Source organism: Drosophila gunungcola, unplaced genomic scaffold (genome assembly GCF_025200985.1).
Source record: "Drosophila gunungcola strain Sukarami unplaced genomic scaffold, Dgunungcola_SK_2 000001F, whole genome shotgun sequence".
Lineage (NCBI taxonomy): Eukaryota > Metazoa > Arthropoda > Insecta > Diptera > Drosophilidae > Drosophila > Drosophila gunungcola.
This window is the reverse complement of record NW_026453197.1, coordinates 3580055-3606910: the sequence shown is the minus strand read 5'-3', so window position 1 is coordinate 3606910 and position 26856 is coordinate 3580055. Positions and strand designations below refer to the sequence as shown.

The following is a 26856-nucleotide window of genomic DNA, read 5'->3' as shown; positions in this document are numbered from 1 at the left end:
TCAATATAATATGTTAACTTTTTGCTTTAATATGACTACTAAACATATGTTTTATTTACCTTTGCAGTTCTTGGAAAATCGATTATTCAACTAAATCTGAACTTTTTAAATATAAAAAAAAAAATGACGGTGCCAAAAATATGGATTTTTATGTGATATGACGAAAAGGTGATTTTGAAAATAATATGCTTAACATATTTAATAAGCCAATGGCTTTGTAACACCCCCAAAAATTTAATTAATTTTTAAAACCAGTATTTTGGGTATTTCAATTCCGAAACGGATTAAACTTAACCTCCATCAGCAGTGCTTACCGTTTCTCATTCTCGTCTTAAATCCAATGAAACGTAACCGCTCTCACGATTCCGACCCTATCGGTTATGGTCAGCAAGTTACTCATAGACTGGCAGCAACAAAATAAGTGATTACTTATTAATTATTTCCCGATCAAAGTGCAATCAACAAAGTCAGAGTGCGAGACGAGTGCTATTTTCGGTATTAATAAACATTTATTAAATTTATCGCACTTTGATGGAGGCAATCGCAAAGGGCATGATAACCGAATCTCAGTCCGACACACGAATTGAAATTAATTTTAGAAATTTCGTATTTGCAAGAGGTAAACACAAATGCTAATGCAGATAGAGGGAACGGGGGGGGGTGGTGCTTATCTCACCGACCAGTTGTGGGAGTTGAGCTAAGTAGAGCTGAGTGTTATTCAATTGTTAAGTGTAGCTTATTCTGCATTTAACGAGCAAACAAACACGCACTCGCACACAGGGACACTCAGAATAATAATAATAATTTTGAAAAACATTTGAATTTAATTGCCTCTATCAACATAAAAGAAATTACTTTTAATCAATGAATAAAAGATGAATTAAACATAAATAAAAATAATATAACAATATTTATAAAATATTTTCTAAAATACTAATCTGTTAAATCAATGTTGGGGGTATTATTAAGGTTCGGATTCAATCGCATTCCTCCTATTTTGTTTACAAAAATTGTGTTTTAAATTTTTTTTAATTTACTTTAAAAACTATATAAAAAATAATCTGTTAAATAATAATTAAATGCAAGGAATAATTTAACAATAGAATAATAGTTAGAATTTAGTCTAAAAATTATAACCAAAAGAGGCTATTTAAAATAAATACTTCCTAAAACAAAGGTTATCAAGCTCTGCAAAAAAATCAAAGCTCTTCGTTTTGAAAGCGACAAGTTAATTTGTTTTTCCCAGTGTACATTCGCAGCTACAGCTACAATTTGCGGCGATGGCTACGCAGATACTTGCTATGCAAATCAGCACGAACAATGCGCAGTTCATTAAATGAGCTGTTGAGCATAAATATATAAATTTATGCATGTTGTTATCGCCCCTTCCCGCCCTTTGGACCGCCCCATCAGCATTTGCAATGTCAGCATCAAACTGCATTATCATATGAAAAGCTTTCCGACTCAAAACTCGTTTTGTTTCAGCAACACTTTGTGGCCAGCAACATGCTGCCCTGGCTAATCGACATATTGGTCAATTCAATGACATTTGAAATGGATTTCCATATTATTTACTGTGTGGCTAGATTTTTCTAAACGCAAATATTGAAATTCCCAAGCCGATCATTCTAACTCATGACATTTTCGGACTTTTTAATTTCCCTCTCGGGCATTTAGCATAGCCACCACAAGCCGCAAACGATTTTGTCTGACACAAAGTGCGGCCGATTGGCTTAAAAAGTTATATTCAAACTTTTAATAGTTTACAAAGAGTGAGGCGGAGAGTTAGTGAGAGGAAAGGAGAGAATACCAAGCCATTCGATTTAAATCCAATGACAAGTATTTGCTTGCAAACGACTGAAGATGCGAAAATGACAAGGCTGAAAAAATACAAGCCTTAGTAATTGAAGATAATTTTTAATGTCAATCCAAGAAATATTGAATGGCAAACCTAGATGAGATAAGAAGACGGATTTGTTTTTAAATATTTCGGAAGTGAATCTACAATCAGTTTGAACTGAAAGATACATTTCCGACATTTTAAACATATAAGCATATAACACAAGATATTGAAATTTTTGCAATTAAAAAAAAAACATTTAATCAAATACGTAAGAGTTTTATTGATTGTTACATTTTTCTTTATACTAATTTGTTTTTTTCTTGTTTAATAAATTTTTAGTCAAATTTATGATAGATACATTTTTAACCGACTTGTTTCTTTGTACATATAAAAGGAATTTTACTTTGTTCGTAGCAACAAGTTCAGTTCCCTTCGCTTAACGTTAAGCACTTTAACTTTAAAAGGCCCACAAAAATACCAGAAAATCTAGCACTTGAAAACACACATGAAATCCGTTGAAGCATTGAATCTGCGACCTACTAACGACTCTCCGGCAGAAAAGGGGGTGAAATCAATGTGCAAATCTCATAAGATGCGGGCGTTTTGGGACCCCTCCTGGGGGATGGGAAATTCCCTCGCCATAACACAAATTTCGCAAATTCTCGGGTGCGGGACTGAGCCCGTAAGTGCTCAGTGTGTCAATGTGGCAAATGTATCTGTAGCTCGCATCACTGTATCTTTTCGTATCTGCACCTCACTGCTAACCCTCTGAACACGTACTCGGCTCGTTGCTCGTTGCTCGGATCAATTTCCAGAACAAGATTTATGCGCTCGCCAAAAAGGGGCCATAAAATATTTATTGTTTTCAAGTTGCATGGCCCTGATAAGCGGCTGGAAAAGTAGCAGTCGCCCCAGGATAAGAGGGGGTTGGCTCAAGGATAACAGAACAAAGAGCAAGAGGAACAATTCTTATCCTTATCCTGTAATGCGATACCAGTTGGGTGAGTGGGGGGTTAAGGGATTGATATATTACCTTTAAATAGAAATTTATTTTCTTGTCAAGTTCGAAATTTAAATGAGAATGGGCAATAGATGAGGGCTTAGAAATCAGTTTTAATTATAAGAGAGTCTTGCAATCGTCATGAAAAATATGAAGTTGCTTTTAGAATATACAAAGTGGCTTAGCCATGGTCCAAAATGTTTTGCATTAGAAAAATGTTCTACATCTATATAATAAATATACAAGCTCATAAATGTGATTTTCTATATTTTTATTTTTATAAAAATAAATATTGCCCCAAAGTTGTCTGAGTGGGTTAGATATAAATGAAGTACAGAATCCAACTTTTTGTGCTTCCTAAATAATTTTAAAAATAAATATTTGGTTCAAAGTATGTCCCCAAACATAGTATTAACTTATCCCGCACACTTCCACATGTGTTATTCAAATTCATTTAATCTGCGCCTGAATTTAACCCTTCAATGCCCGCAACATCTGCAGCGATTTATACAAATAATTAACTGTCAACTGCAGGCAGCGAATCGTCGGAATTTTCCGCTTTTCCTGCCCTTCCTGCTAAGCGACACCTTAAGGGATCAGCATCCCTACACTTGAAATTATAGGCAATCCTGCTGGCTTTTCGGGAAATGTGAAAAATAAAAAATATAAATAAATGTTGTTGATTGTTTGGCAGCCACGAGGAGATCGGCGGAAAGGGCGCAGGGTGATTTATAAAAATGTGCGAGAAAAATGATTTTTGCACGCCTCAGAGCCGTTGACAGGCTCAAACATCAGCCATCAGCCCTTGGCTCGTCTTCCACTGCCACTGCTGCTCTCCGGGCTGCCAAAGTCATTAACTCGACAAACCGCCAACGTCAGCCGCTCATCTAGAGATGGAATATACATATATATGGTTAGTGCAAAGATATTTACTAATTCCATAGAATTTTCTAAATGCAATTGGCTTAAAAAATACCTGACAAAATATGTGTGATTTTTGAAACTGAATTAATATATTTATTTTAGAGCTTTATTTAACTATTTATTTTAAATCGATCTAAATCCAGTTTAAAAAAAAAACCATCCAAAACGTTACCTGGGACAATCGATTATATAAGGATATAATTTAGACTTTACGATTTCGGATGATCCAGTACTGGGCTATGATAGCCACCGCAATTTTAACGTTCCAAAATTTATCGTAGACACTGTAATAGCATATTGTTTAAATTGTTATATTGTTATCTGGAAAATGTCCCATCTTCAGGACCGATGCTGGCAGAGACGTCGGCAGAGGCGAGTTATGTGTAAGTGGAGCGGAAGTGCACCCTCACACCCACAAACACACACTCGCAAAAAGGGGGCGTATTGTCGGGAGGCGAGGCTGAGGTAAAGGCAACTCGAAAAATGTTAAGGCATTCGTTATGTCAACAAGCAACAATGAGCAAGTGCCTCTGGAGGGGGAGGGGGAGCAGATCCTTGTTAGGCACATTACATCACTCATTTTGAAGCAGCCTGTGCGCTCGTCCTTGCGACTGCGACTGTGCTTGTGCTTGTGTTTGTAATTGTAAGTCGGGAGTTTCCTAACGACCAAGTTGCCTCTGCCTCGGCTTCCTTTTTTAATGAAGTGCAGCTCCTGTTTTCTGTTTTCTGTTTTCTGTTCTCTGGAACCCAATACCCCTTCCTCATCCGCCTGCAATTGCAGCCAAGCGACAAATGCCGCGCATTCCCATTTGCGGTGGAGAATGAGAGGTGGAAGTGAAGCACCCACACCCACTGGAGAGCTCGGGATCCCGGGATCTGCGACTTACGGGGACTACGGTTTTGTGGCCTTTCTGCTTTGCGGCACGTTCACGACTCCCTTTTGCGTTTTGTGTTTCTGCCTTTTGCCGGTAAAGGTATACAAATCTCTCGCTTCGGTGAATCCCAAGTGGAAAATGCGTTAATTGGGCATTAAATGGAAAATCGGGTTGGGGTATATTTGTATTTGGGTACTACTACTCATGTTTTTAAATGTTTTTTAGTTGTGTGTTTTCAGTTGTTTTTTTTTCAAGTATAGCAATTCATGAGTTCTGTGTTACCAAATCATTTTCTAAATGTTAGGCTCTTAGGCGTAAAAGAGTCGCAAAATTTTTTTAGCTAAAACATAACAACAAAATTATTTATATTATTTTTAAAAACGATTAACAAGCTCCTTAACTTTCAAGTGATTTTACTTTGAACTAAATTAATCCTTGATATTTAAGATTATACTAAAAATAAAACTTTAATTGAATAGTTCAAAGTTTTGTAGAACTATTGTTTACTTTCCAGAGAGTTATCTTCGTTTCATTTTCTAACAATTTATACTTAATGGGTTTTTCTTGATTGTTTTAATTATTGTTTATTAAGTGAAACTCGTTTTGATCCCAAAAAAAATATATATTTTGAGCACTTAAATAATCGAAATCAATTAATAATCATTAAACTATGATTTTTATAATGTGTAATTGCCAAACTATAAATCTATAATCCGGCGTCCAGTGGATGCAACTTTTAGAAATACATTTTTAATCAACTTTTGTTGTATTAGTTTTCTATTAAATAGATAATAGACATTGCCAAAGTTGGTGCATTGAAATAAATAGTTTAAAATCAGTTGACAGTTAGTAGTTACCCAAACTCCAATTGCTTGTAGGGATGTAATTACCCCACCTGGCCCACCTGCTGGTTCTATCGACTAATAAACTTCCCGGAGCCGACAGCGACTGCAAAGTGATTATTGATTTAATTACACATCAAAGCTCCAAAGAAGATCACGAGGGTGGTGCAAAGTAAAGATGGGTGTCCCACCACCGCCACCCTTGGAGTGGAGTTGGCAATCAATGTTTCTATACGATGACGGAGAGCTCCGCCGTCATCTTCTTCGTCGGATGGCGGAACATTCAACCAGGCTGCTGTCGTCACTGTGCCAAAGTAATAAAATGCTAATGAATTAATTTTCGCAGGAACCTGCAATAAAGTGACTTCCCCTTCCATTTGCCCCATCTTAACTGCTCCTGATATTTAACGTTTACATTGGCCCAAAGACATTTCGGCCAGTGCATTAAATTTAACGAACTCTTATTAACTCGTAGCTCCAAAATGAATTATGCATTTAATATTATTATTAAACATTTTACTAACCCATCAAAGTCGGCTGCAAATATTTGATGTAGTTAAATTTTAATCATCTCCCGGCCATGTTTACACAGGGGAGCAGTTCAAATTGAAAACGCTCCCTAAATAGTTGCATTAAACAAATATTTCGGATGGGAGCCACTGCCTTTCGAGGAGGTCGAGTTGGGAGGCAGTCGGAAGTAGGCAAAAGCAATTTCCTAGTCACAGATTTGATTTTGTTTGCCGAAGCGGTGCGGCATAAAATCGTTTGCCAAATGCCAAAGCGCCCAGATGTATCTGCGAGATACATTCGGCTAATGAAATGCACGCTCCGCCGATGTGGGCTGCTGCGGGGCCTGTGGAAGCTGGGCAAATAATCAACTCCGGATCGGAATCGGGATCGGGAACAACAATAAGGACCACAGACGAGTGGCCGAAGGGGTCGTAAAAAAAACTCACCACACGATAAAAATCAAAGAGAAATAGCTGCCAATTCAATGTGATGTCAAGAGTACTAGTGTCGATTGCTGATACCTAATGATTTTTGGGGCACCATTGACTTTAAAACTTTGGAAATTAACTAAAATAATAATTAAGTTTGCTCAAATTAAACCAAAGAAAGATTTTTATCTTAAACTTATATATAATCTGGCATCTTCAGAAATTGGCATTTTGTTTTAGAGCTTGTATCTATCTAATAATCACACATTTCTAACTAAATTAACAGAAAGCAATCAATTTATTTTATTTGTGGCTTATATTTATAAAAATAGTTTTAATGCCAGGCTGCTTTAATTGCAACATAACGATAAAAACAATATTTTGAATTCATTTTATAAGGTAAGGTAAATAATGTGTATAATATAGGCTAATTTATGTTAGTAAAAGTAAATCCTATTTGTTCTACATTATTATGAATGAGTTTTCTACATTCTTACATTTAATAAATAATGTAATAATTTTAATAAAAACTTTATGCACCTACGTAAATTAATTTTGTTGTTTAATATAAGGAATACTTAAATAGTTTATCTTGAGCTGCCGGATATACCCTTTTTACTTCCGGATTTCCCTGTAAGAGAGCTCGCCTCTGCTGACCACAAAGCAAAACTTTTTGCGTCTGATTTATGCGGCAACATTTTGCTTTGAAATCGCTTCGTGGCCAACACCCAGCCCCACCCACCACCTACCACCCACTACCAAAGCACCCATCGAAGCACAAAGACAAACACAAATACAACCTGTAGCATTCATCCGCCTGCCTGAGTTTCGGTTAAACGAGAGTTCTATTTACATTTTGCGCTCGAACGCATTTTATCTTTATCTTTTATGGCAACCTGAATGGAATCGTGGGATGAGCATCTAAATTTTAAATTGAAAATTGATTTTTCCCAATGCTTGAGTGTTCGCCATTCTTTGTTGTTTGTCTAGAATTTTGTATTCCCAGCTTGCTGCACGGGTTGGTCAATTGTTTGCGATTGATTCGTCTTTGGCCCGTGGTCAGATGGAAGAGAATTCGCTGGGAGCGTATTTTCCGATAACACAAGTCGAATTTGGGAAGCAGGGAACCGGCCATTTGACAACACAAGAGCGCCTGAGTGACTTTCAATTCAACATTCAAGGATTCCCCATCCCTGTGCCTTAGATGCCGGTTCACTTTTTCGGGAATCGTAAATATGAAAAATACAAGCGAAATGATATTCCTAATTTGGGCGGCATTTACTTTGTGGTTTTTGGTACAGATTGGATTTTTATCTGAGTACTTTATTTTGATCTGACCTCATTTGCTTTGATGCATACTGGTTCTGGTTTTGTGTCCTGTTTCTACAAAGCCATTTTTTTAAAACTTTAATTTTAAACACAATTTTAACGCAGATTCTAAAAACATTAAATTGAATAATTTGCATGTAAATGAAATTCCATATTTTAATCTAGTGACTTTTATTCTTTATTAAAAAATGTATATAAAAATGTACCCTTTTAACTCTCGTACATGCACATGGTTCTGGATAGGCATTATTTATATAAAAAAAATGAAACAATAAAATGTTTACTTAGAACTACAATTTCCATTTGATTGCATGTGCGTTAATGTTTTAAAATATATGTGTACGAAAGTTAATTTTTAACAAATAGCTTTGCAAAATAGTGACCCGTAGCCAGCATTTGTACTTTTCAGCTCCAGCACTTTTTACGATTTGTTTTAACATTTTAAATATTATTAAAATGCTCTTTATCTTCTTTGTCAAATACCTTTAAGATTCCAAGTTAAGCGAATTCCCCCAGTGAATTCCAAACATTTTTATCCACCCTTCTTGTAGAAGTCTTAAAGTGGCCTTATTGATTTTCTGTGGGTCTTATCTAAATTTGCTGTAACAGTTAGCGAGTAAATTTCGAAATATTATTAAGACAAATGTCCAGGGAGTGGAGGAATGAGACCTGGTCATAAGCCTATCAAAACGTTTTATTAGATCCCTGCACGCGTCTGGGCGACAAGCCCCCAAAAGTGAGGGAAAACGAAAAGCGACAGTTTCGCGTGTGTTTGCACTTTTCCGGTCGTTTTTCCAGCCTTACAGGCGACTCTTTTTCGGGGATGGTGGGTATTGTGCTAAAGAAATTGATAGCGGACGACAAATCATACCTTGAGACGAGGTCGCAAAACTGGGGCTGCACTTGGTTTTTGGGGGGTTGCTTTTGGCTCCACGGCTTATTTGGCCCGTAATGTGGTGGCTGATGTTCTGATGTACTGTTGTTGTTGCACAATTTGCCGGCCTGCTAATAAAATTTGATAAGCCAAAGAGTCGAAGTGGAGCAGCGCCAGACGAGTCAAATAAAATGTTTACCCGCTGCACGCAAATTGGGGATAAATTTTATGTAATGCAGGGGGAGTGATATCCACCCCAGAATTTTGGGGGTCGTCGTGCCCAGCTCCCGGCAATTGCAAAGTTAATTTGCGCATAAAAATGTTGCCAGGGGAGTCATCTGTCCGGGTCTGACTTGTTCCTCCTTCGAGGATTAGCCATAAAAGTGTTCGCCCCACGCTGCCCGGCCCTTTGATTTATGCCAATGTGTTTTGATTTGCGCCATTTCATTCTATTCTATTTGATGATCCCCTGGCCATTACCATTTTCGGTTTGATGCATGCGAAATGCATTTTTGATGGCAGTTAATGGAGTTTTTACTGTCTCCGAGCGTGGGCATTTCTGGGGGACCTGCCGAATTTCCATTCCCTTCGCTGACTTGGCACATTTTGATATTTGATGTTGGCTTTTGCTTTTTTGCAAATGATTCGGGGTTGCTTGCTTTTGTTGGGAGATGGAGCGGCCAGACAGACCGAATTTCGAAACGTTTTTATATGGTCTGGATGGTTTATAAGGATTTTTCCCATTTATGGGTATATAAAATATACAAATTTGAGAGCCAACAAACAAATTTTCGTGGTCCTGAGACGGCAAGACTAAAAAGTTTGTCGTAACACACCCTTCAAAGCTTTAAATTTAAAGTGAAAAAATTGGGGAATAAAAATATCTAAAAGATGAATAATGGATACCATTTAAATATTCTCTTCTACTGAACCAAGCAAACACTACAGTAAATTCATAAGTATAAAATTGGTACACATGTATTAATTATAAACTTGATCAATTATTTTTAAGCTTATTGTTATTAACCGTAGAAATAAAGTATTGAAAACCTGAAAAACAGGTTACACTAAAGATGTCAATAGCTGCAAATCAATAAATTAAAATTCTCCCTGGTTTATTGTTTAATTATTATTGTAATAAAATATTTAGAGCTTGTTAAATAGAAAACAGAACTTTATTGTGAACCTGCCAATAGCTACATAAAATTGATTTAAGATCTTTATAGTGAATCTCTCTATAACTCTTTCCAATTATCCGTTTAAAATTAGAATTTTTTTTAATCAAACATTAAAGCGAGCAAAGTTCAATCACAGACCACCCTCGAATTCCATATGCACATAGCAGAGATTTCCTGCCATTAGGCCTACTTTTGGGCTTACTGACCGAGTCGAGTTGCAAACGTAAAGTCATGCCAAATATTTGCCCACACAAAGCGACAAAGTCAGGGCCGAAAAGCAAAAAGGACATCGTGTGGGCAAACACACTTACACGGGAATCGACAGCCACCCATCCAACTCACCACCCATTAACTCACGCATTTGCATGGCAAACAAAAAGGAAATCCTGCAGAATGATGATGGGAACGGGAGGCGGAAGCGGAAGCGGAGCCAGGACACTTAAATGCTGCTCAAAATTGGATTTGGGGCAGCTTAGAGAAATTCTCGAGCCCCCACTGCCCACCTACCCCGCAGCAGACGAATGCTGATAAACATTTTTATAGTTTGGCTCGAGTTTGCCACAAGTCATGGCTCATCCTTTTCGCCCTGGGAAGGATCTGTGCCGTCGCCGCCTTATTCCCCAGCTGCACATTAAAGCCTAGAAAAGCGAGTGGTGGGAGGGTCCTGCAAGGACTCGCTGTTTATGCTTATTTAAAAAAGTGGCATCGCCTCAAAGTTTTGATTTGATAAAGCAAAAGAAAAGCAAAGGAACGGCAAACGATAAGAACAAGGCCAGGGAAATTAAGACTGCTGAAACCTGGATACTCTTTCTTAAGTATGTTCAAGGTAGATTTTAATCATCGTATTGGCTTTAATCTAACTTGCATATAATATGCGCTTTTTTGTAATTAAGCCTCAACAAAAAAAAGTTTCGAGAAAAAAATTGTTTTAGGGTCCATGCATTGTTTTCAAAGTTTATCACTCATACGTACTGTTGCCTTTTCTAAAAAAAAAACTCATTTTATTTACGGTTTTAAGTTATTTAAACGGAACTTCTGAGACCCTTAACATACATCTTTTTTTGTATTCGAATACATTTATTGCTCACCAAAATGACTTTCTGAAAATGTATTCTTATTTAGCTGCAGGTTTTTGTTTTTATATAGTATGCAATTGTATTTATCCAAAGCTTAAACAATTTATATACAAATTTAAAGACATACATTAGCAACTAATGATATATGTAAATTAATATAATTACATTTAGTGAGGGTATTAGAGGCGTATGTGCGTATGGGGCGGAAAAATAAGAAGGCGTACAGTGGGGTGAGTAGGTGTGCCGGCTGATAAAAATCGTTTATGCAAGTCACATACGCACGAAGCTTTTAATAATAAAAACAACGAGCTTCTGTAATACGAAAACAAAGTAAGCAACCAAGCGTGCGTGTGAATGTCTTTATGCCAGCGAAAATATACCGAAGGAGATTCACTGCCTGCAAGGAGTATCCAAATTATTGGCCCTATCCAAAATATAAAGAAATCAATGCCTTATCCTTTACTTGTGTAGCCTAGAACTACTCCGTGGCTATATTAAATTTGCAAAATTTTCCTAACTCTTGTCATGCCGACAAGATTGAAACGTATTTACATATTTTAAATCCATTTCTGTAGAACTATAAGTTAATTCTAAGTCGGATACATTTCCAGCATAACATTTAAGGTCTTCTTTAAGTTATAAGCACAAAATAGAATTAAGGGTTACAACACCAATGGTGGTTGCCTAAAACTTCTTAATATCTAATCCATCTATTTATATTTTTGGCACTTGGCACTTGAGCCATCAAGTTTTTTTTTATAATTTCAGCCCAGTTTCATAAAAGTAATAGATTATTAGATGCATTTCTTAACTATTCTAATGATAAATTCGCTTTTATTGGCAGTTTAAGTTCAACAAGAAGATAATAAGGGAATGAAAATCAATAATAAAATATGGTAAAACACCACTATTCAGTGGTTTGAAAAACATAGGCATAAGCAAATCGTTAGCTTAACTCTACTTATAGTTATAGATGGGCGCCGATTCCGGACACCTGCTCCAATCAGGTAAACATAAGGCTGAACAGAGCCTTCAGCTGCACCGAGGCACTGCAGCCGGGTCCGCAGATGACTACGTCCGCGTAGATCTGATGCTCGCGGCTGTATGTGAGGTTCTTGATGTTGGTGAATTTGGGCTGGACCACTCGTTGCAGAAGGTCCTCCTTGCGCAGGGCGTAGCAGAGCTGGCCACACGGGCACTTGGGCGCCTCACAGATCAGTTCGATGAGCACAGCGGGCACAGAGCCCGCCGGCAAAGGCAGCTTGTAGTTGGCCACGGCACGGGCCGCCTTCAGCCACAGGGGTTGCGGTGTGTTAGCGGCCGCCGATTGCCGGTTAAGCTGCTGGGCCGCATCCGCATTGAAGGCCTTAAAGCAATTGCCCCACACATCCAGCAAGTCGATGTGCAGGTCCCCAATGGCAGCCGGCAGTGACTCCAGTTTGTTGCTACATACGTGCAGTTTTCGCAGCGCCTGCAGACGGCGAATGGCGAAGGGCAGCCGAATGAGCAGGTTGTGGTTGAGGTTCAGCGAGACAAGGCGCTCAAACTTGACCAGTGGGGCAGGAAACTGGGTGAGGCCGTTGCTCGACAAATCCAGCTCGCCGAGGGATTGGCTCAGCTTAGTGCCCCGCAACCAGCACCAGTCGTTCAGTTCACCCAGGCAGTTGCTGCCCAAGTGCAGCGAGGTCAGAGCCAGGCCACCCAATTCTGGAGGAATCTGGTGGGTAAACTAAAGGATTAACAAGTGGGCAACGTGGGCATGGAGGTTAACACACACCTTGGTCAGCTTGTTGCCGCTGACATCCAGCTTTGTGAGATTGCGCAAGGTGCAGACCTCGAAGCTCAGCTTAACCAGCTGGCTATTGTTGATGGTCAGAGACTTTAGGGTGCGCGGGAATCCCTTGATGGGGTACTCGCTCCGTTTGCTGACCACCATGCGCATCTGGGGCTGCGCCTTCTGCGGAATGGCCGTGGCAGCGGCGATGTTCAGTCTCAGGTTGATGGCCTCCTTGCCCTCCATGCCCAGCTTGAGGGTCTGCAGGAATCCTTTCAGCTGGATGGGATCGCACTTGATCAGCAGGTTCTCCGGCGGCTGCAGGAACCCAATGGTGGCCTTCCCGTCCAGCACGAACTTGGTGTGCACGGCGTGGATGTTGTCGCGCACCTTGTAGCGACTGCCTGTCTTGTTTTGCCCGCTGAACAGGACCATTTCCAGCTCCTTCTTGGTGTTCCCATTGGCGTCTCGGGCGCTCTGCTTGTAGCCAATGGCCAGCGTGGACTTCACGGGCCGCGGCGTCCGCTTGGCTTGGGTGGTGCGGTTCACCACCTGCACCTCACATAAGATTTTCATGACGCTGCGGTGGTTAGACAATAAAAAAAACCGCTAAATAAAACAAAACATTTGTGGAGTGTTGCCACTCCGTGGGTAGGTCAGCTGATGGAATAATATTGCCACACTGTAGATAGCGATAGTTGCATGCGATAGTTTAAGCACTCGTTCAGGAACTGGTTCAAGAACTGGTTCCACAGTGCAGCATAAAAAGCTCAATTATAAAAATAGAAACAACGCAGGACACGACAAGTTACAAAACCAAAACAGGCAACTGCAATTGTTTGAAAAGTTAAAAAAAACTAAAGTTTAATCAACGGAAAATGCTATTTCGCAAGGCTCGTCGACACTTTCTGCCGTTCTACGTGTTCAATGGGTTCTTGTGACAGCGCAACGAGCGTTATCAGCGATTGCGTTACAATAGCTCCAGTATTGGTTATTCGAGGCCTGAGCTTACAGTAAGTTATGCATGCAACATATGGAGCAATACAGTTTTGATTCGTTACATGCAAAAATTAGTTAGTCATGATCCATGTTTTAAGTAAGGCTAAAATATAGATATCAACATTTAAAAAAAAAACTGCCATAAATAACTATTTAGCCTAAGGGATTACTGTTATTTATCTTTTCGATAACATTTCCGATTTTTCGATTGTGTTTCCTGCAGCACAACAGCTTATTGGACAACCATGTGAACAGCAATGTGATTATAAACATCGACAACTGCGCGCTCTATAGCACCAATGTAAGCATAAATCTATTAACTTTCGGATCCAACAAAATAACGGTGTCCCATTTCCGGCGATCTGGCAACGCGCAGCGCCCAGCTGATCGGCCGTCGCTAACTTACGGGGCGCACGATCACGATCGGCAGCGAAGACGACGCCAGCGGTTTTTAGTTATTTTTCGGTTTTTCTGCGCGACGGTCGCTTTCGGCTTGGCTTTCGCCTGCGTCATCTACACGCTCCACACAATGGGATGGATTTTTGCTGTGCTCGTGGCGCTGGTCGCCCTGCTCCTCAACAAACCGGGCTGGCGCTGGTTCTACATAGCGGGCGCCACCGCTAGTCGCGATCTGACGTGAGTCTCCTTGGCGAGGGCGCACTGTACCCCAGGCAGTCGGGTGATAAGTTTACAATACAACCGCCCCCGGGGAGGTGTTTATTTCTATACAATATATCCGGGCTTTCTTTTGTGAATCCATTGGGGCATCAGAGAACAAAAAATCACCCGAGTGCGAGTACTTTGCCCATTGTACCCCGTCTCTAGCCCCCTCCGCCTCCCCCCCCATCCAGCAGTTGAAGCCGCAGAGAAACTCGTTTTCCGTCTATTTGGGTCGCCATCTGCAGCAGCCATTTCCAGTTGTCCGAGGAAAACTGTAAAGAGAAAACTGCATGGGAAATAGCTACGATTATGACGAATTGCTCTCGGAAACCATCAGATTTTGCCACCCGATTACGAGGTTTATTGACTTCTTCAGGTTCAAGGTCGCCCAGCCCTAAAACCAAAACAAACTCGCTTTTATTTACCATTGCCTTCGTACGATCGTCGCCCAGCGAAACCCTCGGCGCATACTAATCGAATTCGATCGAGTGCGTCAGCCGGAAGACTACTGGCACACTAACCGATCTGTTCTTGAAAACGTACGCCAAAAGCCGAAGCTTGGGCAATTAAAATGGCGGAAGTGTCGTTTCAGTCTTTGTATTTTTGGTTGTCTAGGGTTGCCAGGTCTGTTTTAGTATACTCCATCCGAAAGATGGATTATGAAACATGAGACTTCCTGCAGTCTAGGAACTAACAAGAAAATACTCAAATCAAAAGGTTTTAAAGTCATTGTTAAATTATAAATCTTTTTCTATTTTTTTCTTGATTTTGTTAAATTGCCGGAAGTTTCACTTCAGGCTTGGTTTTGTATTTTGGTTTTTTTATTAAGAAAATCGAAATTATAAAAATCATTATTTCAAGTTCTAACTTACGACTTTGTTCACTTGGCAATAAAGTTGTTTAAAGTTGTCATTTGGTTTTTTTTTTGCATTTGTTGCCGAAAGATTGTCGGAAATTTCCGTTTCACACGGCAAGCAAAAAGCTAATAAAATGAACAACAAGTTATCCGAGCATAAGGCATTTTAAAATAATAATTTACAACCCCAAGATTTATTTTAACACTACGCCATAATTTATAAGCATTTGTATAACTAAATGAATAACATCTTTACATTCAAATACAATTTTAATGTTTCATTAAAGAAGCTTAAAGATTGGATAAAATTTAAAATGTAATTTTGTATACCTTTAAGCCATTAATGATATTCCTGAAAACTTCAAGTATTGTAATCAATTTTTATACATTACTCTGACCCATTCTCAGCTATTCATTTTACCTGAAAATTTAATTTGCTCAGCAGTTTGTGCTTTAATGAGTCTCACACAGCAGATCAAGTTCCATGCCAAGGCCAGCACTGGTTTCGGCTTTACTAACTTCGAATATATGTATTCGCTCGTATATATACATATCTCCGCTCACAACAGATTCTTAAGATCAACTTCAAGTTTGGCCGGTCAACCTTGGATTCGCATCGAAGCTTTAGCTTTGCCTCGGCCTGCAGCAGACTTATCTCGGAGCAAACATGTCCAGCACAGCAATTCCAAAAATACGAAACAAACCAAACAAACCACTCGATGGGGGTCATAAGGCCTGATTAAAGCCCTATAAATACACGGCTAACGAGGGCTAAAGCAACTGCTTAGCCGGCAATCTTATCGACATCGACACACTAGATTCTAGAGTCTAAAACCCCGCCAGCGGTGCAAAGTACGCACGAGTGCAAAGCGAATTTAAATTGAGATCGTCGCTGTGGTCGAGTCCCAAGTCGAGTGCAAGTTTTTTCCAATTCCCAATTCCCAATATACGGCCCATCGAACTATTGCGGTTGATGTTTGCCACGGGGAAACGAACGATTTGAATTGGTTTTGCCGCACATATGTATCTATTTGTACACGGCGTATAAAATCTCTCAATATTTTCAGACCGGAACACCTTTTATTTACATAGGATTTAAATTGATTGTACCTTCTCTAATCAGCTCTTTGCAAGTTATCAAATAATTACATATACATACATTACAGATTATTGGCATATTAGTTTTACAACTTACAAGAAAATATTTAACACAAAATGAAAATCAGACGCGTTTGTTTTAACATACATTTTGAACTAGAAAATCAAAGATAATTTTTATCTGGATTGGGTCGGTATGTACATTTCTTCGTTTTGCTGATAGCTGCTTTAATATTGATATCTAAAACAAACAGTAGTTTATGTTCAAGAGTAAATACTCTTAGTAATTTTCTTTATTCACATAGGAGATAATGTGTGACAACTCTGTTTGTTATGAAACATTCAACATTGTGCTTAATGTGTTATATCAGTCGTGGGATATTCAAATGACTAATTAAGCTACAATTTAATTGTAATTTCTTTCGTGAAGCTTCATAGAAAATCCGTAAGCCCTAGCTAAGTAAAATAGGTTATCTTACAACTCCGACCTTCTCGTGAACTTTGCATTACTCAGCTTTAATTTAGCAACGTCATAAATTTGTGGCTCGGATGGTCGGACTAGATTACCACGTTCGGTTTCGATTGCAGCCACTTCAGCCGCTTTTATCTCTGGGTTTATCGCATCACGGCTGTTGCGCTTGTCGAGCTTCGATTTCTGTGAGCTATTTTCAGTGGCCCCGACCACTAACCATAAATCACACGCGATCGATGGGGAAGATACTGCCGGTAGGGGTACTACATCCGACTCACCTTCGATCAAACACTTTCCCTGCCGCAGATAACATATCCATATCCCATATATAAATTAACTTAACTCAAATAAATAATCATTTATAATTTAACGGTCATAATACTATTTATTAAATCTGTGATATAAACAATAATGACTTTTAATTATCATAACATATAAAAAAATTATTAATGTGATGGGTATATTTATTAGTACCTAACAATTTAGTTTTAATTTATTTTCCAATCAATTTAAATTTACAAATATGTATGGGAAATAGCTTAAAATTGTTTGAAAATATTTTTTCATTTACAACGTTTTTGGAATACATGCTTTTGATGTTTGATAATAATTAAAGCCCATTTTTTGAAAGCACTAATTTTTGTTTTTCTACACATTTTTGTTAAAGTAATATGTAATATTTTAATATTCTTTTATATTTGGTTTAGGATTTTGCTGGAAGAGGTTTTATTTGCAAATATTTTTTTCAAAGCCAAATACTTTATTTTATTTATCTTTGCTGTCAAGTAAATAACCAGTACTATTTTTTTTTAGTATTTGTTTAACTAACTAAGAAAAGAGATTTATTTAAATTAAACATTTGTTCTCTAGAGCTCTCTGGGCCTATATCAAGCTCCTGCGGTACACGAAGCGCCATGAGCGTCTCAACTACACCGTGGCGGATGTGTTCGAGCGGAATGTTCGCATCCACCCGGAAAAAGTGGCCGTAGTTAGCGAGACACAGCGCTGGACCTTCCGTCAGGTGAACGAGCACGCCAACAAGGTGGCCAACGTGCTGCAGGCCCAGGGATACCGGAAGGGCGATGTGGTGGCTCTGCTGCTGGAGAACCGCGCCGAGTATGTGGCCACCTGGCTGGGTCTCTCCAAGATCGGCGTGATCACCCCGCTGATCAACACGAACCTGCGCGGTCCCTCCCTGCTGCACAGCATCACGGTGGCCCACTGCACGGCCCTGATCTACGGCGAGGACTTCCTGGAAGCAGTCTCCGACGTGGCCAAGGATCTGCCCGCCGAGCTCACCCTCTTCCAGTTCAACAACGAGAACAACAACAGCCAGACGGACAAGAGCATCCCGCAGGCCAAGAACCTGAACGCCCTGCTGACCACCGCCAGCAATGAGAAGCCGAACAAGACGCAGGTCAACCACCACGACAAGCTCGTCTACATCTACACCTCCGGCACCACGGGACTGCCCAAGGCGGCCGTCATCTCTCACTCCCGGTGGGTACTTCAAATGGTTGTATAAACCATCTTAAATTATTATAAAAACTTTAGATATTATATTTTCAAACCTATAAAGTGCCTAAGAGTGGTGCATTTTTGTGATATTTAGAATACACCTTCTTAAAATTTTGACAAATGGTTTTTATTATTTAACAAAAAAACATATATATTTTCAAAAAAGTTACTTGTACCTTTAAATGTTGAGTTTGTGGACTTATTTTTTCCTTAACTTAAATTGATTAATATTCAAACTATAGGAAGAGCCAGAGAAATCTTAAGATGCTTAAAAGCATTAATAAAGAGGTCTTTAATTCTGCGGTATAATATATCACGTCTTTTAGTCACTTTTATTAGAAACTTTGAACTTTTTAAGATTTTGTGACAACCTTGGAACTATATAGTAAATTTAAATTTGCCAAATATTAAATAATTTCATGTACTGAATACTTTTATTACAATGCAAGCATACTATTCGTACCCCCAGGTATCTGTTTATCGCTGCTGGCATCCACTACACCATGGGCTTCCAGGAGGAGGACGTGTTCTACACCCCGCTGCCGTTGTACCACACCGCTGGAGGCATCATGTGCATGGGTCAGTCGGTGCTCTTTGGCTCTACGGTTTCCATTCGCAAGAAGTTCTCCGCCTCCAACTATTTCGCCGACTGCACCAAGTACAATGCCACTGTAAGTGAGATTTATTGCCCCTCGACGGCAGTAACTAATGGTGCCTTTTGTAAATTGCAGGTCGGTCAGTATATCGGTGAGATGGCACGCTACATTCTGGCTACGAAACCATCGGAATACGACCAGAAGCACCGAGTGCGTCTTGTCTTCGGTAACGGACTGCGTCCGCAGATTTGGCCACAGTTCGTGGAGCGCTTTAACATCGCCAAGGTGGGCGAATTCTACGGCGCCACCGAGGGCAATGCGAACATCATGAACCACGACAACACGGTGGGTGCCATCGGCTTCGTGTCGCGCATCCTGCCAAAGGTCTACCCGATCTCGATCATTCGCGCCGACCAGGACACCGGAGAGCCCATCAGGGACAAGAACGGCCTGTGCCAGCTGTGCGCTCCCAACGAGCCGGGCGTATTTATCGGCAAGATCGTCAAGGGAAATCCCTCTCGCGAGTTCCTCGGCTACGTCGACGAAAAGGCCTCGGCCAAGAAGATCGTAAAGGATGTATTCAAGCACGGCGATATGGCCTTCCTCTCCGGAGATCTGCTGGTGGCCGACGAGAAGGGTTATCTGTACTTCAAGGACCGCACCGGTGACACCTTCCGCTGGAAGGGTGAGAACGTATCGACCAGCGAGGTGGAGGCGCAGGTTAGCAACGTGGCTGGGTACAAGGACACCGTGGTGTACGGCGTGACCATTCCGCACACCGAGGGCAGGGCCGGCATGGCCGCCATCTACGATCCTGAGCGGGAGCTGGACCTCGATACCTTTGCCAGCAGTTTGGCCAAGGTGCTGCCTGCCTACGCACGTCCCCAGATCATTCGGCTGCTCACCAAGGTGGACCTCACTGGCACCTTCAAGCTGCGAAAGGTGGACCTGCAGAAGGAGGGCTACGACCCGACCTTGATCAAGGATGCCCTGTACTACCAGACTTCCAAGGGGCGGTACGAGCTGCTCACGCCCCAGGTCTACGACCAGGTGCAGCGCAACGAGATCCGCTTCTAGGAGCTGCAATCGGGATGTATTTAAGCCTTGCCTTTTGCCCAATATGCTGTTAATTAGTTTGTAAGACAACCACGAGTCGACTTAGTCTAGGAGAGGAATGGCGGTGAAATTCGGTACCACACATTTCCATTTCATCATTGCACTTTTGTATACGCTAAGCATATATATAGCGTAAACGCAGTTGCATCTGCATTGTAGTGTAGCAATTGTCTACTAGATATCAGCCTCTTATACGCATTTAAATTGTTTTTAGCCTGCTAAAGAACCTTGTTAAGTGCAATTTCAGCTATTGTTTAGTCAGTTTTAGTGGCATTTACACTTCCATTCTCGCTGCGTTTGCCTGTACATACGCGAAGCTCTGATGTTTTTGTATCAAATAAAGTTCGTTTCTTCGCCACTGGATGTATTTAAATTCTCGGTTTATCGTGACACCGTCCCACCTGCATACAAATGACCCTCCAATTGGCTGCTATTCGCATGACACTCCGATCCATAGAAATGCTCACAGATACACTCACGCCATGAGAATTCAATTAGCTAAACTTGAACCAAGTCGACGTTCAAGTGCACCAAAGGCGTAAAATTAACGCTAATGTTTAGTAATATTATGTAATCTGCTCATGCGAGTGAATCATGAAATGACAATAACGCTTAATAAATGACGCGCCTTTAATTCAATTATGAGGGATTTTGTAAAACTTCTACCCTCTACTCTAAAAACTTCGACAACTTGAGAAAAGGTCTCCTTTATAAGTTTAATAACCGACAATTAATGCTTAATTATAATATGTCAATTGGCGTGCTTTTAATCAGAGCCTACAATTATTTGAAACACCATTCAACCGGAAAATTGTTTGGACTCGTGCCTTACTGAATTTTGTTTCTAAATTTGGAATACCCCTTAAGGTTTTTAGTTTTTGCATTTTTTATATGAATATTTAGCCTTGCTTAAATAGGGGACAATTTGTGATTTTAAAAATGTATGGTCAAACAAATAAAATGCTTACAATAACCCTTAACTATTGTAGATCTTTGTATTCAAAAAACATTAAAAATAAAATGTTTTAAAAGTTTCGTTTGAAATCCTAACACGAAACATAATGTCAGTTAGAATAGAAAACTTGACAATTGCAACAGTACGTACGTATTGGTGATAAACTTTTCAAAATCTGCGCAAAACATAAAAGGTGATGTATGGACCTTAAACTTTGCATACATTAAAATTACCTTTCTATTAAAATTCCTTATAGAATAAATATTAAAATGTGGTAAAGGTAAAGTTTTGTTCTATTTGTGGAAATGCATTAAAAATGATTTTGTCAGTTTTAAGTACTATTAATATTTACAAGTTGTAAGATCCTCTTTAATTATTCCAATAAAAATATGAGATGACAGAAAAAAAATGAGATAAAAAATTATTTACATATTTTAAAAAAACAACTATACTACAGTTTTTACTACAATTTTAATAAAGGCAATGTTAAGTTTTAACAAAATAGTATCAGTTTTGTTAAATTTTTTATAGAGTTACAATTTTAGGGAACCTCTTTAACTTTTTTTTTGGTCAAATTTTAAATAGCAAAATTGTAAATAGTTATTTAGAACAAGATTTTGAAAGTGTTTTTTTCGCCTTAAATATATGAACGAAGTTTAATATTTAAATCCAATTATAGGGCGGCAAGCGGTGAAAGCTCGACTCCAGCCAGATCCTAAAAATGGCCAAGTGGGAGATGCTTCCAAGTGACTGCCAGATTGGCTAGAAGCAGCACCCAGCCAGAAACCGTTATCAGTGGCGGCAATAACAAGCGAGGCTTCACCACACTTCCAGTACAAAGAAGATCAGTGCAGTTGCCGTGCCGGGTGCGTCCAGTTGCCCTGTTGTCCAGTTGCCTTGTTGTCCACGTGTGATTGCTGGTGATTATGCACTAGATCGATACTAGACCGATTCCATACAAAGTGTGCTGTAAAAACAAAGCGGTGAGGGTCACTTCCGCAAACGCAAACACAACAGCAACGATGACGGGAACCGCCGCCGTGCTCCTCACGATCACGATTCCCACGAGGGACGAGGAGCAGCGCCTGAAGAAGGGCTACGTCCAGGTGGTCAACGGGGCGGTGGCCACGCCCATTGGCACCACCAGCCGCGCCTCGACGATCGAAAGCCTGTCCACCATCCGGATGGGAGGGGAATCACCGGAGCAGGGCGTCAAGTCGCAGAGTGGCCTGCCAAAAATCCAAATTCAGACGACCGATGGCAGCTGCCACGATCACCTGCTCAACATGCCACTGGACACGGACCAGGAGCAGGTGGTGCGCCAGATCCTGCAGAAGTTTCACATACCCAACGCCGTGTGGCTGCCCAGTCTGGCGGGGAATGCCTACCACATCAGCTTCTCCATGGACTTTGACGAGCGCTACGAGAATCTGTACGAGGCGCTGCAGGAATGGGGCATTGGCGATCGGGAGGGATCGGCGGTTTCTGTGGTCAGCTGCCTGGCCAACAGATCCTACGTCCAGCGTGAAGCCATGGAGGATCAAGAGGAACAGGCCTCTAGCAATGAGTTAAATCAGCTTTAAATTTGGTTATTTAAGCCATTAAACTATATAGTTTCGAATCCGCAGGCACATCAATGCCCAGAAGCAAGGGATCTGGAATCGGTTCATGAACTCTGTGCGATCCCGATTGAATGTGGCCCAGATCCTGAGGGATGTGCGCCAGGATGCGGCTATTACCTTCGACTTTTGCATACTACTAGTCTCGGCAGCGTAAGATCTAGCTAACACTAACCTAATAGAACTAGGTATTCGATTTTGCATTTAAATATTTTAAAATTGCAAATACTTTTTGGTAAACAAACTCAAAGATCAGAATTGCCTAAAAATAATCAATTTTATTAAGAAAATTAGTTTAGCTTTTCATACCCTTGCAGTGCCTTTTATAATTTCAGTAAAAAGTATATATGTATATATTCACGATCAGCATTAGACAAACTAGTGCCTCAATTTAAAGCTATCTGAATAAATTTTATAAAGTATACTCTCAGCAATATCTTATAGCTTCTATAAAAACATTCTGAAGAATAAATCAAAAAGATATATCTTCGCTGTTTCTAATAGATAAATGTACTTCGATATCTGGTAATAGTTTACTATTTCAAAATACCAGTTTTATTTGGTTTTAAATTGGTTAACAAAAAAAAATCGAAATGTGGACCTTTTATTGAATATTTAATTTTTATATGTAAAAGCAAGGGTATATCAGCTTTGTCTAGCAAAAGTTTGCTTAATTTCTAGTTCTTTTTAATTCTGAAATCAATATTGCAGCTAAATAAGGCAAACTTACCTGATTTAACCATATTGTTCTCAGTACTGCACACTGCAATCCTACACCATGATACTTAGAGACCTCCATAAGCCCAAGAGCACCTGTAATAACAATCAATCCGTTTCAGAGTTCTGGCCAGCTTCGGTCTGGTGGAGAATAGCACGATCTTCCTGGCCTCCAGCATGCTGATTTCCCCTTTGATGGGGCCAATCATCGCGGCCATCTTTGGGACTGTGATCCAGGACCGATCGCTTCGCAGGCTGGGCATGCTGAACGAGCTGATCGGCATCCTGACCGCCACCCTGGTGGGCTTCCTCTTCGGCCTGGTGGTGTGCACCACGGACCACAAGTACGGCATTGGCGAAGGACTCACGGAGGAGATGCTATCCCGCTGCGACCTGCACTCCCTGGTTGTGGGGGTTTTCACGGCCATCCCTTCGGGAGCGGCGGCTGCCATTGGAATCCTGGGCGGCAACATTGGCTCCCTGGTGGGTGTGGCCATATCCGCCTCTCTGCTGCCGCCGGCAGTCAACTCTGGACTGCTGTGGGCAGTGGCCTGCATCTACAAGTTCTTCGAGCACGACGACTCGCTGTACGTGGATGTGATCAAGACGCGTCGCTACTCGGACAACCAGGCCGAGGAACTGGCCGTCCTGGGCGGCATCAGCATGTGCCTAACGCTGTCCAACGTGCTGTGCGTCTACCTGATGGGCATCCTGGTGCTGAAGGCCAAGGAGATCGCGCCGGTGATCGGGCGCAAGAACAGGCAGTTCTGGAAACATGACATCAAGTTGGCGCGCCATGGAAAAGTGGAGACGGAGTCCGATATTTTGGACGAGCTAATGGCCAACCTGGCCACCGAGGACCAGCAGGCGCTCGGTTCACTCAATCGTCAGTTTCTGCGCCACCTGGACGAGGCGAACTACCAGCACACATGGTCGCCGCTCAGCAACCGGCACAGTTTCTCGATGCAGCCGCCTGGAGCGGCATTCTCCACCATCCACCGACTGGAGCAGCTGTATGCCTCGAAAATGGGAGGTGCTTATCCTCCACTAGAGCAACGCCAGCGCCACAGTGTGGTTAGTAGGCCATCGCAAAGGAGCCACGATGTGACCATCCAGCTAAGTCCTCCGCAGTCCGTAAGTTGCCAATCAGTTTTTGGTACTTTCCAAACTGCTCATATCCTGTTTTTTCAGCGTCCTCGATTTTCCAGCATGCCCTCGCAAGTGGGAAAGGAGGAGCCACCAAAGGTGGCCAGTTCCAAGCGGTTTACAGTCACGCCAGCCACTGAGGATCAGCAGCTTCCCTAGATATCTAATAGGTCTTTTCGTGTTTTCACTTTCACAGGATTTGTGTAAATTTAAATATTATAAGAGTCAATTACTTGCTATACTCTAGCAGAGGGTATATCAACTCTGTAAAAGTGAAAACCTGAAATGCCCTTCATAGCTTAGTTAAGTGTATATGTGTAATGTGAATCTGTGTGCAACAATTTCGAATAATAACTACAAGTCTATTCCGCCGGGTCCCTGACGATCCGCTTTGATTTGGGAACGACCCCGTTTCACTTGGAGGCGCTCGCGGGCCGCTCGCTCCTGGCGCCGGCGAAGCTTCTCTAGCGTCTCCTCGCTGGGCGGAGCAGCTGCCAAGGTCTCCTGGGAGCGGATGAGGGAGCGCAGCTTTTCCAGGGCATCGGCCAGGTTCATTTGCTGGGAGCGAGTGAGGTCGCTCTTGATGTAGAAGTAGCCCTCCTTGGTGATCCGGTTGGCCAGCACCTGGAGCAGCTTCTGGCGCGTCTGCTCGGGTATCCAGTCCGCCTGCGCCACCTTGAAGCGCACATCCACCTTGGTGTTCACCGTGTTCACGTGCTGGCCTCCGGGTCCCGAGCTGCGGCTGTAGGTGATCTCCAGTCTGTCCATGGGAATGAAGCCGCTGAATTTGTTGGCGCTCCCAGGAGGCTGTTGTGTGGATATATTAGAGTATGACCAGGACCAGGATCCACTGCATCCACTTACCGGCGGGGGCGGCGTGTAGATCTGTAGCCGTGCACTCGGGTACAGCTTGTCCAAGGACAAGTCGCTCCTGTAGGAGAGCTGCCGGCCCAGCAGGGTGTTGGTGCCGCCGGATGAGCTGCCCTGGCGCAGCACGCTGATGAAGGCACGCGTGATTTTATTCATTATATCCCGATTTTTGTGGAAACAAAATGTTACGAGGGCGAAGGCGCACAGCTGTTTAAATCAGTGTTACCAGACTGTGAATTGCATGAGATACAAAAAAAAACTCGACTTATCCCGCCGAATTCAAACGAGAGCTTAATTTCAAACACTACATTTTTAGAAGTCAGTGAACTAAATAAATAAGTAAACAAGAGATAACAATACTTTATTTTTACATGCTAAGAAATTATTAAATATACTATATTTTATTTGGTCAAAATTATTTTTTAGTAACAAGTGAAATTAAAGTAAGTTTGCTATCCTTTTTCAACCGTCTGGTACACGACCTGGGCTTGAATAATTTTATAAAAGTATTGATATAAAAATATGGGTTAGATTAGTTTTACCGCGGTTTTAGTGACAAAACGGAGAGTGGGAAAACGATGATTAAAAATTCAATAATTATACCCTTGCAGAGGGTATTATAATTTCAGTCAGAAGTTTGCAACGCAGTGAAGGAGACGTTTCCGACCCTATAAAGTATATATATTCTTGATCAGCATCACTAGTAGAGTCGATCTAGCCATGTCCGTCTGTCCGTCTGTCCGTCCGTTTATATGCAAACTAGTCTCTCAGTTTTAAAGCTATCTGCATGAAACTTTCCCAAAAGTTGTCTTTCTATTGCAGGTAGTATATAAGTCGGAACGAGCCGGATCGGACGACTATAGCATATAGCTCCCATAGGAACAATCGGAAAAATAAATGAAAAAAAATTATAACTTTGCTGTTTTTCAATTTTTTGTTTAGTTCTTCGACATTTAGTAATGGTTAAATACTTCCGAATAACGGTTTAAATTTCATCAAAATCGGACGACTATAGCATATAGCTATAGCATATAAATGAAAAAAAATTATAACTTTGCTGTTTTTCAATTTTTTGTTTAGTTCTTCGACATTTAGTAATAGTTACATATTTCCGATTTACGGTTTAAATTTCATCAAAGTCGGACGACTATATCATATAGCTCCCATAGGAACAATCGGAAAAATAAATGAAAAAAAATTATAACTTTTCTGTTTTTTATTTTTTTGTTTAGTTCTTCGACATTTAGTAATGGTTAAATATTTCCGATTTACGGATTAAATTTCATCAAAGTCGGACGACTATATCATATAGCTCTCATAGGAACAATCGGAAAAATAAATGAAAAAAATTATAACTTTTCTGTTTTTTAATTTTTTGTTTAGTTCTTCGACATATAGCAATGGTTAAATATTTCAGAATTATGGTTTAAATTTTATCAAAATCGGACGTCTATATCATATAGCTCCCTTAGAAATAATAAAAATATATAAAATAACTATCAAATAATTGAGCTGCAAATCATCATAGCTTCAATGTTTTTAAACATATACGAAAGTAAATCATAATTTTAATGTTTTCAA

At 40.7% G+C, this 26856-nt stretch overlaps 4 protein-coding genes across 4 annotated transcripts; 2 read left to right on the top strand and 2 right to left on the bottom strand.

The window, feature by feature from the left end:
- Positions 1-11676: 11676 nt before the first annotated feature.
- Positions 11677-13321, bottom strand: LOC128261348 (leucine-rich repeat protein 1). The gene is made up of 2 exons (XM_052995008.1): positions 12657-13321; positions 11677-12596 (listed from the first exon to the last, which is right to left on the bottom strand). The coding sequence occupies exons 1-2, from the start codon at positions 13227-13229 to the stop codon at positions 11883-11885; spliced, it is 1287 nt and encodes a 428-aa protein (XP_052850968.1). The 5' UTR covers positions 13230-13321; the 3' UTR covers positions 11677-11882.
- A 309-nt stretch (positions 13322-13630) lies between these two features.
- On the top strand, positions 13631-20326 carry LOC128261347 (long-chain fatty acid transport protein 4). Its single transcript, XM_052995007.1, has 6 exons — positions 13631-13666; positions 13876-13953; positions 14029-14288; positions 17609-18238; positions 18726-18927; positions 18988-20326. The coding sequence occupies exons 3-6, from the start codon at positions 14182-14184 to the stop codon at positions 19927-19929; spliced, it is 1881 nt and encodes a 626-aa protein (XP_052850967.1). The 5' UTR covers positions 13631-13666; positions 13876-13953; positions 14029-14181; the 3' UTR covers positions 19930-20326.
- A 1373-nt stretch (positions 20327-21699) lies between these two features.
- On the top strand, positions 21700-24770 carry LOC128262231 (uncharacterized). Its single transcript, XM_052996358.1, has 4 exons — positions 21700-22490; positions 22552-22695; positions 23382-24393; positions 24451-24770. The coding sequence occupies exons 1-4, from the start codon at positions 21946-21948 to the stop codon at positions 24562-24564; spliced, it is 1815 nt and encodes a 604-aa protein (XP_052852318.1). The 5' UTR covers positions 21700-21945; the 3' UTR covers positions 24565-24770.
- LOC128262232 (peptidyl-tRNA hydrolase ICT1, mitochondrial) lies at positions 24709-25512 on the bottom strand. The gene is made up of 2 exons (XM_052996359.1): positions 25270-25512; positions 24709-25212 (listed from the first exon to the last, which is right to left on the bottom strand). The coding sequence occupies exons 1-2, from the start codon at positions 25429-25431 to the stop codon at positions 24760-24762; spliced, it is 615 nt and encodes a 204-aa protein (XP_052852319.1). The 5' UTR covers positions 25432-25512; the 3' UTR covers positions 24709-24759.
- Between the last annotated feature and the right edge of the window lie 1344 nt (positions 25513-26856).

Excerpts from the sequence above, each read along its gene's own strand:
- LOC128261348 (XM_052995008.1), bottom strand. The coding sequence starts at position 13,229 with ATGAAAATCTTATGTGAGGTGCAGGTGGTGAACCGCACCACCCAAGCC. Across the intron at positions 12,597-12,656 it reads GCGGCAACAAGCTGACCAAG|ATTCCTCCAGAATTGGGTGG; the intron begins GTGTGTGTTAAC and ends TTTACCCACCAG.
- LOC128261347 (XM_052995007.1), top strand. The coding sequence starts at position 14,182 with ATGGGATGGATTTTTGCTGTGCTCGTGGCGCTGGTCGCCCTGCTCCTC. Across the intron at positions 14,289-17,608 it reads ACCGCTAGTCGCGATCTGAC|AGCTCTCTGGGCCTATATCA; the intron begins GTGAGTCTCCTT and ends TTTGTTCTCTAG. Across the intron at positions 18,928-18,987 it reads GCACCAAGTACAATGCCACT|GTCGGTCAGTATATCGGTGA; the intron begins GTAAGTGAGATT and ends TGTAAATTGCAG.
- LOC128262231 (XM_052996358.1), top strand. The coding sequence starts at position 21,946 with ATGACGGGAACCGCCGCCGTGCTCCTCACGATCACGATTCCCACGAGG. Across the intron at positions 22,696-23,381 it reads ATACTACTAGTCTCGGCAGC|AGTTCTGGCCAGCTTCGGTC; the intron begins GTAAGATCTAGC and ends AATCCGTTTCAG. Across the intron at positions 24,394-24,450 it reads AGCTAAGTCCTCCGCAGTCC|CGTCCTCGATTTTCCAGCAT; the intron begins GTAAGTTGCCAA and ends CTGTTTTTTCAG.
- LOC128262232 (XM_052996359.1), bottom strand. The coding sequence starts at position 25,431 with ATGAATAAAATCACGCGTGCCTTCATCAGCGTGCTGCGCCAGGGCAGC. Across the intron at positions 25,213-25,269 it reads TCTACACGCCGCCCCCGCCG|CCTCCTGGGAGCGCCAACAA; the intron begins GTAAGTGGATGC and ends TCCACACAACAG.